General features: G+C 41.8%; 1 protein-coding gene across 3 annotated transcripts in view; it reads left to right on the top strand.

Annotated features, from left to right (window-relative positions):
* The window catches only part of ST7 (suppression of tumorigenicity 7), a 268,989-nt gene that overhangs the window by 50,855 nt on the left and 201,232 nt on the right, over window positions 1-16,902 (top strand). The window contains exon 1 of one of the 3 annotated variants that reach the window (XM_082255307.1): window positions 1,579-1,976. The exons of the other annotated variants lie outside the window; for them this stretch is intronic. Coding sequence (XP_082111433.1) covers window positions 1,955-1,976 — 22 coding nt within the window. The 5' untranslated portion in view covers window positions 1,579-1,954. Of the gene's footprint in view, window positions 1-1,578; window positions 1,977-16,902 lie in introns of those variants that run through there. 3 annotated transcript variants of the gene reach the window in all.

Raw genomic sequence — 16,902 nt, 5'->3', positions numbered from 1 at the left:
AAAGGTGAATGGGTTCAGACTGAAAGAGCAGGCCTAACCAAGATATAAAGCCATACAGTGTAAAAAAATAAAGGATCCAAGTAATTGGGTGAATTTCATTTACACAGAAATATCGAACAGCGTGTCAAATTATGTATTCATGTAAACATTAAAATATTAGACATAGAAAATGCCATATTGTCAGGAGTGAGGATTACTCTTATTGTAACTGTCTAGAAATTCCTAAGGACCAGTTCACACCACATGCAGTCCAGTGCATTTTTGTTCTGCATCATTTTTTTCCAATGGCATAGTTCACACCAGTGCTTGCAGTTCCAGGAAAAAAAGTAGAACATGCTGCATTTTTCCTGCACTAGACTGTACTGGAACGCTGTAAAATGCATTAAAAATGCACCAACATGCACTGGAACACACATGTCCTTATTTAAGGTAAAGAAAAAATAAAGGGGGGGATGCACTGGACTGCATCAATGATACATCAAAAACACGCATGCAAAAAAGCATCTGGAAGACACTGCATTTCTATGGTGTGGCCAAAAATTAAGAAGACAGAGGAAACGAGTAAAAAGAGAAGTGGGAGCAAGAAAAGGAAGAGAAAGGAAAAGAAGGAGTCCCAGGAATCTGCGATGCAGGGCCGCTAGATCAATAAAAGAGCATTGTCAAACCGAGATGGCTGAGCAGAAGCAATCAAGGGTTGCCAAATCAAAAGAAATTTCTCATGGGTATCTGATAATATGGCTGTCAATTTCTCAGTGACCATAATGTCATTCATATGGTTTTTGACAGCTTTGAAGCGAAGAGTTGGAGTTTTCCAGGCTCTGCCTATAGTCAATTAAGTTGCAGAAAGAGGTGCAATGCCAATGTCATTCAGGGCAAAATAGTTCATTCATGCAATCCTAGCTCTTATATTTTACCAAAATGGGGTATTTTATTGTTTGTGTGCGCTAAATATCATTGCAATTCTGAAAATATGCATTTGATAAATAGTTGCGCAAATATTGTGTGACTTAAAAAATTGCAACTGCCACTAGTGTATTCTACAGGGTCTCTGCTTTCAGAAAATCCATAATTGTTTGGGAGTTTAAAGTAATTTTCTAGAAAAAAAAAAATCAGATTTTAATGCGTGTGTGCAAAAAATGTAAAACTTGTTTTAGGTGCAAAGTAGTTAATTTCATTATTTTTTGAAGCAATGATTTATTGAGCTGTAAGAATACTAACCTATTTGTCCAAATTTGTGTTTCAGAAATCTTTTGAGTTCTGTGTTGTATTTTTACACTTATTGTGGTTGAACCACGGTGTAAATATTCTGAAACCTAGCAAAGTAAAATTTGCTATTTTTTAAATATATGAAACTAGTAGTATTCCATAAAGAAGGTACACAGGGTGTATTCCTACCAAACGGCATCACTCCATATCTGGTCCTTGGATGCACAAGTGCAAGGCTACTGCTGGTTCATTGCTGTCGCTTAAGAAAGGGGATGTCTTTTTTTTTTTTTCTTTGTGGCTTTGGTGACAAAGGAATTCCTATTTGAATTACTCTGCTTTATCCAACCCCCCCAGCCTTTGGTTAACAGCAGTCGGTCATTGCAGTGTCCTGACGTCATTCAGTGTGTGCATAAGCTGTGCTATTGTCTTATGAGAGTGGGGCTGTGGACTGCAGTATCTGGTTTCTGCTACCTATTTCTGCCTGGCTGCATCATACAAGAGACACACACACTGGCCTATGCCTGCCCATTGGATTGAAAAGAGAAGCTGCTGATTTTGTCTCTCCGTCAAGAGGCTTGTTTCTGTGTGAGTGAGAGCACTCTGCAGCTTTCAGCTTTACAGAAAGGTATCTGGCAGCTGGATGGCTGGGACTGCATTGTCTGCCTTCATGATCCCCGCTGTGTGAAAGCTTCCTATATTTCCTCCCTCATTTCATTCTAATTTATTAAACCCTCATCTGAGGCCAGCCATGTTTGGTACAGAATCGTCATGTAAGTAAATGGATTTCTATATGCTTGTTTTTAGCCAGTGTTTTCCTGTGTCTGTGCAGATCTGTGAGCAGCAATTCTCTATTCATTGAATAGGATGTTCAGTCTGTGATTTATTGCTTTTCTTTAGTCTGTTTGCAAGCTTCTTCTAGGCATTCAGGCGGCTTGATGCAGAGCTTGGGAGAGAGCAGCACTAGTTCTCCCAGCATCTATTGACACAGCGACATGTCAGTGATTCCTTAGACACTAATGGATACATCTTTAGATACGGTTTTCCTAGCTTTCAGCTCCCAGATTTCTTGCTTTCCCTTTGGGAGACATGCAGGATGAAGATGATGATGGGTTTTAAATAAAATAACAAGGTCAGTCTAGACCCCTGTACAGAGGCCAGTGCCTGGATAACCATCACCTTTACATTACTAATGCTAAACATTGTGATTGTTGGTAATCGTTTAACTGCCTAAAAGAGGAAGCTGTATGAGGATACATTTTGTTATCTGTAGCCGTTATCTAATGCAAAAACTGCAGCAGATGTGGATTAGGTTTATGTAAAGCTGTATACAACATAGGCCAAAGTGCTTCCTTTTGTACACATAACCGCTGAAAGCATATGCATTTAGAAACTTGTCGTGTGTGTGTTTTTCGAGTCAGAGACACGTGTTTCATGCTCATATTTAGCAAGAAGTGATACATACATCCTCTAAGCAGTAAATGGTGATCTTGTGTGTATGCAGAGGAGCTAGCTGTATGGACCTTGAATCCATAATTATTCTGGTGATAAAGTGCCATTAATAAGGTTCCTGGTCTGGCAGAGTGCAGGGACACATGCAGGTGTGCTCAGCCTATTGTATGCTCTCCGATTTACACTCATTCAATCGGTGACCTTGCCACATGCTTGTTCTTAAAGAGGTTTCACTGAAATTCATATACCATTTCAGTTTTACTGGCATGAAATACCCAGAACTATATTTACAACCATATATTGCAAATAAAATGTGCAAATAGATTGCATTTACAATCTATTTTCATTTTACATGTCATACATTTTGCATTTTTCTGTAATAAGTGGCTAGTTCTTGTGATTATATGGTCATGTAGCATGTGGGAACAAGCAGGTTTAATCTTCAGACACACTTGACATGTGTTTTTTTTTTTATCCATTATAACGTGCAACATTTTTTGAGATCAAAGCTCATTAAAATCCCTTTAGGTTCAAGTCATTTGTTAATCATTTAAAACCATCTGTAAATTCTATATATTATGGAAATTGCACCATATTTTCTGGAATTGTAAAGACCCCCCATCTTTTTATTCTTGATTCCAGTGCCTAGTACCCACAAAGAGAAAATCAGATTAAAAAATACCGCTTTTAAAGCGATCGTATGATAATCTGATCATTAGTACACAGCTTTCGAGAGCCGATCATGACCGTTCTTGCTAAATTATCTGAAAGGACAACCACCAAAAACTGTCCTCTTACGATACCAGAACAAACATTTTTCATTTAATTGGTCCAGTATTCTTCCGAAAAAAAAATCCAAAGACCACACATGCTCAGAAATGATAAAAATATATTACATTACAATACAACACAGTACATCACTTCAAAAGTTGATTTTCTGTCTTACGAGAATTTTCATAACTTTAGTATCCTATTGGTTTTTGATATGAGACTAGCCTGCAAAAAAAAAAAAAAGGGAAAAAACTGATCATCATCCCTCAGATCGTCTCATTATGTATAAAAGGCTTTAGTCTTTCATATTCAATCGTTTTATCACAGACGGCACCTGCAAGAAAGTTGCCCATGTGCATCACTCATGGTCATTTCTGATCTATACTATCAAGGCATTGTTGTATTTGGCTCTGCAGGGAATCAGAGGTACAGAGGCTGCATGCTGCCTGCACAATTGCGCTTACTGTTACATTTTCTTTAGATAACAGAATCTGTGCCGTCTAAATTGTGGACAGTTCCATTGACAGTGCTTTGCCATGCTTTATCTGGTGAAAGGGTGTTCCCTTTATCTTTTGCACATAGTTTTCTGATAAAGCCACAGACAGGCTATCTGTTTTGCTCTCAGCTGCTAGCTGCTTTTGTTTCCATGGCTACCAGATTACCAATAAAGAGGAGGGGGTTGCTTTTTGCTCATTCTAGCATAGCAGCAGCAGTGAAAGCTTGAGACTAGGTTAGCTGTGAAATGTAATACCTTTCATTTGATTATAATTATTAAAGGCTCTGAGGGCCCTTAAAAAAACGTGTTTTTTTAATTGGGAACGGATTAAATAATGTGTGCAGAAGTATTTTATGTCCAGGGCCTTTGTTTTTAGAATAACCTGGCATACTTTAAAGTATGTAAATTACTAAAAATATATGCTTTAGGTCCAGAATGCAATAGAGTTGGTGTGTGTGTAGGCTCTTGGTAAAATAAGTAGTAATAGCCCATAGAAACAGGCTGCTTTTCTCTAATGGCATTGGGACATGCCTTTCATTTTCTGGTTTTCCTTTTGGTCTCCATTTTTTTTTTTTTTTTTAATTTTTAAATTAGCCTACAAGTGTTTAGGAACCGAAATGAAACAAAGTTGTATATCTTCCACTCCTAAAGATAAGCTTTAAAAAAAAGCAAAAAGAAAAATACACAGATGGTGCACATAAATAAGAGCTGTTTTACAAAGTGCAGGGAGAAAGACGCCTCTAAGTGCAATATTAAAAGGTTTATTCTAAAGCACAAGGGGTTAAAAACACAGGATCGTGGTTAAAAGAAGGCATATCATAGTAAAGTCCTCATGCAAGTGTCCTTTGTCTTATCTGAGGGGGAGAGTGGAGAGAGCTGTCCAGCAGTTATCAGAATCCCGGAAGACATGCAGTAGCAAGGAGGCCATGAGGCGGCCCGGATTCCAGAACCACGCTGGAACGCACACGGCCGATATGGCGTCAGATGAGGGCAGCGGGCAATAACACGTTTCGGAGCATGCGTGGCTCCTTCATCCATCCTGTTCTGAGATTTACCCTGTTCTGGGACACAGCTCAGTCCCATCTAGCAGGGCATAACAGCTGATTTTTCTTGAATGCAGTTCATTAACACGTACAGGTATTTTCAATGTCCCTACCTTTGTAAAAGTGAAAGCAAAAACCACACGCTGGTGAGCTTAACTCGCTGCAACCCCGCTGTCTCCTCCTATCCACATTCACCTTTAAGTCAACCATAGATGGAAACTGTTCCTTTCCTGCAACAAGTTGAAAGAAAATCGCTAGATTTCCCTCATCATCAACCCAGTCAGTGTCAATATTCACATGTAAAATCCAACAAGCTGGTTGTACTCCAGTTTATCAAAATTGGGAAAAGTGTTTGAGGAAAAGGCACTCTGCCATGATCGTTTCTATCAAAGCGATAATTTAGACAAAGGCACTTTAACATGGTAGCTCAACTAAGGCAGAAACAAACTATCTACAAGTAAAAGCGCTCCACTCTGGACAGACTGCAAGAGAATGTACATTTCTGCATCTAGTATTCTTTCTTTCCAAGTCCGATAACTCCTCTCTCCACCCTTTAGTATGCTCTTTATGCCCTTCTTTCTCACAATACTGTCCTTTCTCCTTAAAGAGGAGTTCCGGCCACACATTTTTTTTCAATAAAAATACCCCCGGGACATTTAGGGCTAGTACATTCCACAATGGATAGCCTCTGTACTGTCCTGGGTCGCACTACCTTTTAGAAGAAATACTTACCTTGAAAATTTCTTCTCCAGCACTGCCATCTTGGATGTGGGCAGCTGAAGCCAGCGCGTCCTCTTCTGCGTCCTCTTCCATGCCCTCTTCTCCCAGAATGCGCCTGCACCGGCCCGCTCGTCACTTCCGGTGCGGGCGCGTCATCCCTCCACAGCTTCTGGGCATGCCCAGAAGCTGTTTAGCAGGGAATGAGGCGCCGCACCGGAAGTGACGAGCGGGGCCGGTGCAGGCGCATTTATTCCTGGGAGCGATGACGTTCAGCTCCCAGGAATCAATGCAAAGAGGAAGTGACGGCGCGGGCCGCGGCAGCAGAGGGAGGTAGTGGAAGGAAGGGGAGTAAATTTTTCTTCAAAAACAAGGTAAGTAACCATTTCTTTTTCAGGCGACCAAAAGCAAGCGGATGGCCCAAAATCGATTATGTCGATTTTGTGGCCGGAACTCCGCTTTAAATAATCATTCCTTTACCCCTGTGCTCCATGCTACATTTGAACCTCCAGGACACTAAGGCATGTGTGAGCACATAAATCTCATTCCTTTCTTACATTCTTCACCCTTCTAATCCTCCTAATTTCTGGAGATATTTCCCACAATCTCTGCTCTTACACCTAGCACCCTCCTTCTGGCAGCAGCTGCAATCATCAAACTTTAATTTCCATTTCCCTACCTTCAAGAGTCAGCCTCTTCCACTCCTTCTCCTGTGCCTTCTAGAATGCTTGCTCTGTCTGTAACACGTTTACCTCAGTCAATTTCCTTTATATTCAATTCCTTTGCCCTACTTAACATTACTGGAACCTGACTTTAGGAATCTGACTCTCCAGCTGCCCTCCCCACTGGACTCAACACTGATAGCCTTCACTGGACTAGCTTACAAAAGACCCAGTCAATGAAAGGGAAGTGGAGTTGGAATCCTTCATTGTCTCCAGTTTCTTTGAGGACTACTGTAATTTTTCAGCCTCCTGGGCCAGTGTCACACTTCCTTGATGACTTCCTCGCTTCCCCACTTTCTCTCCTCTCATATACCCACAACTTTTCTTGGTTAGTTTATCATCCAGGTAATGCTGATACCGCAGCTACCTCTCAGCTCCTCAACCTAACCTTTTGACCAACACATGTAGACACTCTCCTACTCAGTGTGTTGGTAAGGCAGGTCATAGAAGATGTGATTTTCGCTCAATTCCCCCCATCAACACAGTCAGTATTGGAGTCAGTATTGGAGCCATTGTCTTCTGGCAGGGGGCCGTCCCTGCGAGGAGAACACAGTGATTATTGCTAGCGGCTATAATTGCTGGCACCAATTGCATCCTGAAAATCAGACATGCTAGTTGTACTTGGGTACAGTCAGCCTGCCCATAAATGGTTCAAATCTCGGCCAGTCCCTGCTGAACTGGCTGAGATTCGAACAACTTTCGGCCGGCTTTACACCCTTGACCTTGTGTTTTTTTTTTTTTTTTTTGCAACCCCTTTCATCAACTGTTTTCCTCTCTCTGATCACAATTCTGGTAGTTTCACACTTCTCTTCTCTTCAAACTCCCGTCCCTCCAAACAACAAAGTTACCCATAGAAAAATTCTCTACTTTAACCATTCTCTATTCTTCTACGGGCTAATTCTACAAAAAAATTCTCACCACTCCTGCCCATTTCGGTCAACTGCTCACTCTCATCTTTCCTTTCTGTACACATCTGCTACCTTCACTACACACAGACTTGGACCTTGACCCCTACAAACATATCAAACAGATGACACCAGATGCCTAAAGAGGCATAGCTGTTCTCTTGAACGAATGTAGTGTAAAACAAAATCCTTGTAAGACCTCACCCTGTATAATTCTGCTCTCTTAAAATATTATTCCTCCCTCCATGTTGCTTAACCACTTGCCGACCGCCGCACGACTATCTACGGCGGCGGTCAGCCCCTCACAGGCAAAGTGACGTAGGTCTACGTCGCTCGCCTGTGAGGGTTTAGGGAGCGAGCGCGCGCCGCCGGAGGCGCGCTCCCGCGTGGTCACGGACCCCCCCCGCGCGTGTGACCGGCGGACCTGATCGCCGCCGGCCACTCTGTGATCGGCGGGGGAGAGGGAGAAAGTCAGGCAGCTTGTGTAAACAAGCTGCCTGTCATTCTCCTCTCTGTATGAGAGATGATCACATGGATCTACTATGTAGATCCATTGATCACTCTGCATACAGTTGAAGCCACAGCCAATCACAGTTAGAATCACGCCCCTAGGGACACACACAGCCCCTCCCTCTCAAATAAAGTTAACCCCTTCACTACCAGTGTATTTTTACAGTAACAGTGCATATATATAGCACTGATTACTGTAGAAATGTCACTGGTAACCCCAAAAGTGTCACAAATGTCAGTCAAGGGTCCGATCTGTCCGCCGCAATGTCGCAGTACCGCAAAAAAAATCGCAGATCGCCGCCATTACGCGTTAAAAAAAAAAACAACAAAAATGACAAAAATCTTTCCCTTTGTTAGTAAACGCAATAACTTTTGCGCAAACCAATCAAAATACGCTTTTTTGCGATTTTTTTTTTACCAAACATATGTAGCATAAAACAAATTGGCCGAAAATATTAAAAAATTTTGATTTTTACATTTTTTTTGGGGGGAATTTCATATAAAAAAAAGGGAAAAATATTGCTATTTTTGCAAAATTTACGCTCTTTTTTTGTTTATAGCGCGTGATCAAAAAATCGCACAGGTGATCAAATACCGCCAAAAGAAAGCTCTGTTTGTGGGAAAAAAAGGACGCCAAATTCGTTTAGGTACAGCGTCGCACGACCGCGCAATTGTCCGTTAAAGTCACGCAGTGCCGAATCGCAAAATACCCTCTGGTCGTTTAGCAGCCAAATCCTCCGGGGCTTAAGTGGTTAACAGACCATTTCATCAGCCCCTCATTTAGTCCTCATCAATTTTTTTCTTTTAACTCTTTACTTCTTCCCTCCACCAGCAAACTCATTTGCTGCCCAGAACATTGTCAATCATTTAAAAAAACAAGATATCTGCAGACTGTGATGAGATCTCCACTGTCTGGAGAATCTCCCCTACTCCATATACCATGTCTGACACCACATTCAGTTTTTTTTCGGTGGCTGTGCTCCACCCCAAAATATGTTGGATAGTAAGATTTTAGTAGGCATTAAATATGAACATATCATACCAGAGAGAGACTTGTACCCTCTGCAGCCCCAGATTCCAATGCACATAATGCCGACAAGAACCCATGGAGCAATTTGGTCACTGAACAGCAAAGGATGTCTTGCAAAAAGAAAAGAAAGATAGGAGACTGAAGGGGTCGTTCTAGACAATAGAGGCAATGCTACCAATAGAGAACCTACATTTCATGTGACTAGGAACACAAGGGGGGTATCAAGAAGGGATGTTATCAGACCTGGGTCACTGTGACAGAGTTAACCACCCAGGGAGACAAGACTTGGTCAAATTTATTAAGGCAGCCTCTGTCATTAAAAGTTGCCTTGTACAGCGGTAAAGCAGAGTTTATCAAAGCTTTCCATTTATCAAGAGTTGGAGATGCAGGGGACCGCCATTGAATCACAATGGATTTTCTGGCATAGTAAACGAACAAACCTAACAGTGTTCTAGTGGCCTTTCTTTGGGCCAAGGGGTCTAAAAGACCTAGTAAATAGACGTTCTTGTCCAGAGGTATCTGGACATTGGTGACAGCTATAACTTATTGCGTAATCTGGGACCAATAAATACACAGGTCCAGAAAATTTGAAGGAAACCAGCATTAGGATCACTACATCCCCAGCACAAGGGTGAAAACCAGTCTTTCCAGAGTAAGGTAATAACAGGTGGAAGATCTTAATTGTATGAGTCTGTTCTGATGGAGACCAATTGCTGCAATGGATAATCCCACACATCATCCCAGTTATTATCAAGACTATGGGTATCCAGTGACCACTTCTCTCTAAACTTTTTTAATCCTTGTGAGATAGGCTGTTGTGGAGCTGTGTATAAAGTAGAGTGGGCCTTAGGCAAGGGCCCATCTGGCAGGACAGATTCCATATTGGATGTGGATAAAGTGATGTTGGTCAAATCAAATTGAGAGGCACAGGCATGGAAAAGATGCAGATTATGGAAAAATACCAGCTAGGTAGGAAATATATACACTTACTGTCCACTTTATTAGGTACGCATGTTCAATTGCTTGGTAACACAAATTGCTTTTCAGCAAATCACATGGCAGCAGCTCATTTAGGCATCTAGATGTGGTAAAGACGACTTGCTGAAGTTCAATCCGAACATCAATCCGCACATCAGATTGCGTGACATGGTTGTTGGTGCCAGATGGGCTGGGCTGTGTATTTTCAATAACTGCTGATCTGGGATTTTCACACAAAAATCTACAGGGTTTACAGAGAATGGTCTGAAAAACAGAAAATATCCAGTAAGTGGCAGTTGTGTGGACTAAAATGCCCTGTTGATGTCAGAGAAGAATTTGCAGACTGGTTAAAGATGATAGAAAGACATCCGTAACTCAAATAACCACTCGTTTCAACCAAGGTATGCAGAATACCTAATGGTCGTCCTCATGGTACAGGTGAGAGGTTATGGGGTCCAGCAACCCCTGTAAACCAGAGATTGTAGTGCCTTATAGTAACCCAAATGACTGCCTTCGCCACTACTGAGGCATTGTCTATATTTAAAGTGAGCCAATTGGTCATACAACACCTGACCTGCCAAAAAATATTGAAAAAATATTGAAAAAAAGTGCTAGTCTGCCGAGGGCAGACATATAGTGGATAAATTAGGGCACATGTGCCCATTATTCCACAAAAAGGAGGACCTATGCAAATCTAGTTGTTTGAATACGATCAATGGAATCCAAAAAGGAGCATTCCGTAGGACATACAGGAAAAAATGGAAGTAGTTTCATTTTTTATCAATTTAATCTTGCCAATTGGATACAAGGGAAAGGACTTCAGCTATCAATTTGATTTTAGCTGATTGCAGGGGAGGCAAAAAATTCAAATCTTCCACCTTAATGGAGATTCTGATAAATACTTAGCTTGTTGCCTCTCCAATGAGTCCCTTAAAGTTATCTCGGGCTGTAACTGGTATAGGGTCAAGTGGAGGTATTTTCAATTTGTCACAGTTTATCTTTTCAACATCTGCAATGCTGCTCACAGAGACCCATGAGGATCACACTGCAATAAGAGCAAGTGATCGAGACATAATGCCACTTTTTCAACACATTTATGAAGTGTTAGGCCATGTATAAAAGGTCTATATTCATTCATTTAAAGGGTTAAAAATCATTAAAGCAAATATGGTGGGCGATTAGAGGACACCTATGGAGAGTACCTCATTGTGCGCCCTATTTCCTATTTTGAAGGATGCTTGAGGAATACCATATTATATCCATTATCATTCCATTTCAGGAAAAAGGAGGCAAAACACATTCTCTCCAGCACCAGATGTATGTAGCCCCAGTCCACTGAATCAAACCTTCTTCCCCCCCCCCCCCCCCCAATATCCAGCACTACAGCAACCCTTATGCCTCCATTCACATTGGAAGCTTGAATGTGTTTTAAAGAGCCTCTGGTTATTGTCAGTGGTCTTCTGGGAAATTAAACTGGTTTGGTCAGTACTTTGCTTTTTGACCCTGCTTCTTGTAGAGGAGGTTAATAAGCTTTTCTCTCATGCTCAAGTTACCATCTACCCTCTGGAATCCATTCCCTCACAGCTAACCTGGCTACCTTATTGCTCTATTCTATGCTTTCTAACTCACATCTTCAATCTTTTGCCCTGTCTACTGGCCTCTTGTACCCTTAAAAACATGCACTGGTTACTCCCTATACTTAAACCCCCCCCCCACTGGACCACACCAATATGAATTACTAAAGACCCACCACCTTTCTCGACTAATTGTCCAGTACTCCATACTCATTCTATTGGATTTTTGTGCTGCTTTTTGATATGGTTTATTCATCTGCTCTTCCTCATCTACAACTCCATCTCCTCCTCTTTACCTAAGGCTCCACTAAAGTTCTGCCATTGGATCTTTTTATATTCTGTCTACACCCCTTCCCCCTTGGCCGATTGCGGTCCGATGCGGTGTGATCGCAATGCGGTCCGCTCCGTGTGAAAGAGCCGTTACAAAGTAATGTTCGGTATATAATGATCTTGAATGCAGAACCCATGGCAACAACTATAGTTTATTGCTTATACATAAAACTGTGTATACACCTATATTGCATATATTATGTGAAGACATAATTCTTAGTTTTTTTTTTTTTTTTAATATAAGGCTATGTCTCTCCTTACCCAACTTTAGTGATGGTTTTATGGCTCTTTAGGCAGTTTAATAAAGCTTGCCTCTTATTCTTCTTCAAAAGGGGGTTCCTTTGCAGTATCCTACAAACGTTTGTTATACTCTTGAGAGAGAGAGTTTTATTCAAGGGTGACTATTCACAATGCTAGTAATTACTAATTGCCTGTTAAGGCTGGCAATTGTCTCCCAGACTGGTGTACAGTTTCAGCAATTGACCTCAAAATAAACTGTTGGGTTTTCTGTTATTTTATGAAATCCCTAGATGGTGGTAATGTATACCTCGTCAGCAGAGCCCAGGTGGGTGTTTGTGCCTTGTTTGGCCTTATCTACTTGTGCATAACATGCAATGTCTATGTTCTATATTTAGACATTGCAATTTTCTCCATTGGGCCATTTTTAGCCTTGGGCTGTGGTTTTTATGTATTGGGTGTAGCAGAAAAATGTGTCTGATAGCTGCCTACAAGAGTATTGTACTGGCCTGTATGAAAATATGGCTTTACAGTAATCTTCTAATGTATGCTTTCGTCCAACAACTGCATAATATAAACATTTGGTTTGCCTGCAGTACTCATTTATCATACTTGAAAGTATACATATGTGGAAAAAACAGGGCAGTATGACCCAAAGTACAGTGGGTATAGAAAACAATCACCCCTTTAAAATCACATTTTGTAGCTTTGCAGCCTAAAATGAAGAAAGAGACATATTTTTTTGTTTTATCCAGCTTTATTTACTCAGTGCAACTTATAGCATCCAAGTAAAAGCGAGAACGCCAACATGTCAGAAACAAATTAAAAACACAAAACTCCAAAACCGAATCCCTGAGTTGGAAAAAGGATCACCCCCCCCCCCCCTTCTAAAAATGACTTGTAAACGCAATCAGGTGTAGTTGTGATAGGGACGGACAGATGTGTTCTCAGACACCTATGCACATCATGAAGGCATGTTAAATACACTAGATTACCAAAATGCTGTCCACAAGGTTTAGGAGTGTGTCTATGGGGAATTTTTGACCATTCTTTCAGAAGCGCATTTGTGAGGTTAGGCACCGATGTGGACAAGAAGGCCTGGCTTGCAGTCTCCACTCTAATTCATCCCAGAGGTGTTCTGTTGGGGATCAGGGCTCTGTGCAGGCCAGCCATGTTCCTCCACCCCAAACTCGCTCATTCATGTATTTATGGACCTTGCATTGTGCACTGGTCCAAGCAGTTTGGTGGAGGGGGGGGGGGGGGTTGTTTTTCAGTGGTTGGGCTTGGCCCCTTAGTTTCAGGCAACTCTAAGGTGTCAGCATACCAAGACATTTTGGACAATTTTATGCTCCCAAATTTGTGGGATCAGTTTAGGGATGGCCCCTTCCTGTTCCATCATGACTGCGCAACAGTGCACAAACAAGTTCCGTAAAGACACGGTTGAGCGAGTTTGGGGTGAAGGAAATTCTGTTAAAGTTCATGTGGGTGTAAAGGCAGGTGTCACAATACTTTTGGTAATATAGTGTATATTACCCTCTCCAATCTATGTAATCCTACAGCTGATAGAAACTGATGTAGAGAAGGAGATATAGAAATGATCAGGAGAAGGTAGGTGGTCATATGTAGCTTTGGGAGTGGTGCCTATTTAGCGCAAAGCCAGCCATACATAGTTCGAAATTTGGCCAGTTCAGCAGGGACAGGCCAAATTTCGATCCATGTATAAGCAGACTGCTTGTACAGAAGTCGATCTACTAATTACCTTATGTACAACCAGCTTGGTGGGTTTTTTCCCCGCTGTATCAGTGCTGCCATCAGTATAGCCAACAGCACTGATCAGTGTATTCGGACAGCCCAGAACTCTCCCCACTGTCCGAATACAATCGCTTATGGGGGAAGAATTGCCCTATACGCATCAAATGTTTTTCATTAAAGTATATACTAGCTTCTTAAGTCTGGTAGGACCAAGCTAGTTGTCCATATGTTTAGTAGATACTTGGACTGGCAATAGCCAGTCTGGATAATAGGACTGGCAATAGGTCCAAGCACTTCCCAACCAGCGATTTACTCCTATGTTACTGGACTTTGGTGGTTATATCAGGGTGATGCCTGCAGCCGCAAAGGCCAGCCTGCTGATTTCAATGGGCTGCCAAGTGGAAAAAATAATCTTATGGGACATTTTGGCGTGTTGCGGGTTGCATTTTCTTTACTGTGTGTTTTTCATACCGCTTTTTCATGTGGCAAAATGTGTGTTTTGCTTCTGTGTTTGTAGTGCCGTTAACAATTAATGGCACCAAAAGTGAAACTAGTTGATTTTAGGTGTATATAGGTGGCCATACAATATGCAATCTGATAGTACGATCCCCTTTTAGATTTACAAAAGCTATAGAATAGGACACACCGTTTATCCAATCACTCTGTATCCAATCTGGTATGCCCTTGCACTACATAGTAGGGATCGACCGATTTTATCAGCACAGCCGATATATATGGGGGGCTGATATGCACTTATCCCGATATATCGGAATCGGCCCCTGAGGTTAAAGATATTGCCAATATTTCGGTAAAGTGCTTGTACCGGAGTGATGCCTGCACCATCCATAGCCGACGGTCGGCTTTCTTGTAATGACAACCGATGCGGCTGAGAAGCCGCTCGGCTGTCATTACAAGGAGCTGCCTTCCCCACTGGGAGACCCGGGAAACCAGCCTGCATGGCCGCCAAAGAGAAGACCCGATCAAAGCCGCATCGGGTCTCCATGTAAAAACATGGAAGTGAAGTCATGACATCACTTCCAGGTACTCGGCGCCAGATTTAAAAAAAATACAGCATTCAAAACAGCCAAACTCCTTCCTGTGTCATGTCCCAAGGTCTGTCCAGAAAGTAATGGAGATGTGTTTTTTTTATATATATTTATATTTTCAAGATGTATTGAACTTTCTTTAAAAAAAAAAAAAAAAAAATTTGTCTTCATATTTAACATTTCACGCATAAAATATAAATATTTCGTTGTGTTCCTGTCTGTTCAGAATCTCTACCAGAGAATCCTGCAGAGGTTTGAGGCTTTAAATCTATTTATGATTGTGTAGTGGTCTAATAAATTGCATCAGAAGGATAAATAATCCAAAGTGCCATCTGTTCTATTTTGCTTTTTTCCTGCCTAATTCACTCGTGTCTTCATGTAAAATGAAAATATTCTCATTTCATTTGCATTTTTGATCTTGTTACACGCAAATGAGGACAGACGAAAGTTCACGGTGTAATCAGGAGCGATGTATGACATGCATCATTTAATCCAGCTTTCATTCATTTCTGGTCCTTCAGCAGTTCTAAAATGGTCTCTGACTGCAAATCCAGCAACAGCAGGCAAAGCACAAGCAAAACTCTAATATACCCAAGCACAGAGCACAGAATGACACGTATTAGGCATGTGGTTTGTTAAACCATAGAAGTAAAGTGTTAGAAACCCCTAATGTCAGATGGAACACAGGAACTATCATTGTAAAACATCTACAGTAGATTAAACTGTGAGTTACAGTGTGAGTTAAAGTGCTATTAAACCCCAAACCCAAAATGTAATATGTTGGCAATCATTAGATGTGGTGGCTGTATTCGGTTTTTTTTTTTCTCTTAGGCTTTTTCCATTTGTTTTAAACTGGTGATCCAGCCAGTAATACACCTCCTGTATTAGAATGCTCCCACTTTGGGTGAAGGAGCACAGGGGGCACAGGAGAAGGCAGCATTGTCAGTCTGGGGGGGAGGAGAGTATTAGATATACTAGCAGATTTAATTACGCTAACAAACTGAAGCCAAACTCCAGCTCACACTTTAAAATCAGTTACTGTAAGCAGTTTTTTTTCCTATTTAGATGACGTGTTTACATGAATAAATTAAAGCTGATTATTGTAAGCACCCCTGCCAGTGTTAAATGGTTTGGGTCATCTCTGTAAACTGTTAGCCCACCACCGATGCATTATCACTGATAGAGGCCGTGTCCATCTTCACCTGCCTTCCTTCTGGTTCCGCGCACTCCGTCTGTGTGACTGGCTGGAGCTGCGTGACGTCACTCCTGCGCATGCGCGCAGGAGTTGCTGGATACGGCACAGGGCTCTGAAGGAACGCCACTGGTGGCTGTTCCTTCAGAGCACATGTGTCAAGGACGTCATCGGCTGCATATACAGCAGATATCTCCTAAATGGTGCATGTTTAGGAGATATTTACAGAACCTATAGGTAAGCCTTATTATAGTCTTACCCATAGGTACAATTTATCTATGGGAATTTACAACCACTTTAAGATGACTAAAATACGACGAATACTAAAATGGCATTTTAGTCAAAAGACTGACTATAACTAAATCAAAATGTAACGTAAAAAATAAAACTGAAGAGCAGAAGTGTGAAGGTCCAGCTCTAATGGCACTTTTCCACTGCGAATACCGGCTCGGCTCTACTCGGCCCTGCTTGCTTTTCCACTGCTGGTACCGCATGGTATGGTGTTGGAACGGTTCGGTACGGTATGGTTTGCTTTTCCACTAAAGTAGTACTAAAGTTAAGTGGGTGGGAACAACGGGGTGGGTGGGATTCTCTGACCAATCAGTGGCTAGTCGTGACTGCATGCAAAGGATTGTGGGATATGGTACCGGGTATGGTACCTCTTGGAACCACAATCGAGGTGGTACTGTTTTTGAGAGCCGTACCGTTCGGTTCCATGCAGTGGAAAAGCGACGCCATACCGTACCGAACCGTTCCTACACAATACCATGCGGTACCAGCAGTGGAAAAGCACAAAAGCGAGCCAAACCGTTCGGTTCCATGCAGTAGAAAAGCGCCGCCGTACCGTACCAAACCGTTCCTACACTATACCATGCGGTACCAGCAGTGGAAAAGCACAAAAGCGAGCCGAACCGTTCGGTTCCATGCAGTGGAAAAGCACCATT

The sequence above is a fragment of the Pelophylax lessonae genome (assembly GCF_965119305.1).
Source record: "Pelophylax lessonae genome assembly, chromosome: 4".
NCBI classification, from domain to species: domain Eukaryota; kingdom Metazoa; phylum Chordata; class Amphibia; order Anura; family Ranidae; genus Pelophylax; species Pelophylax lessonae.
This window is presented reverse-complemented; position numbering and strand designations above follow the sequence as displayed.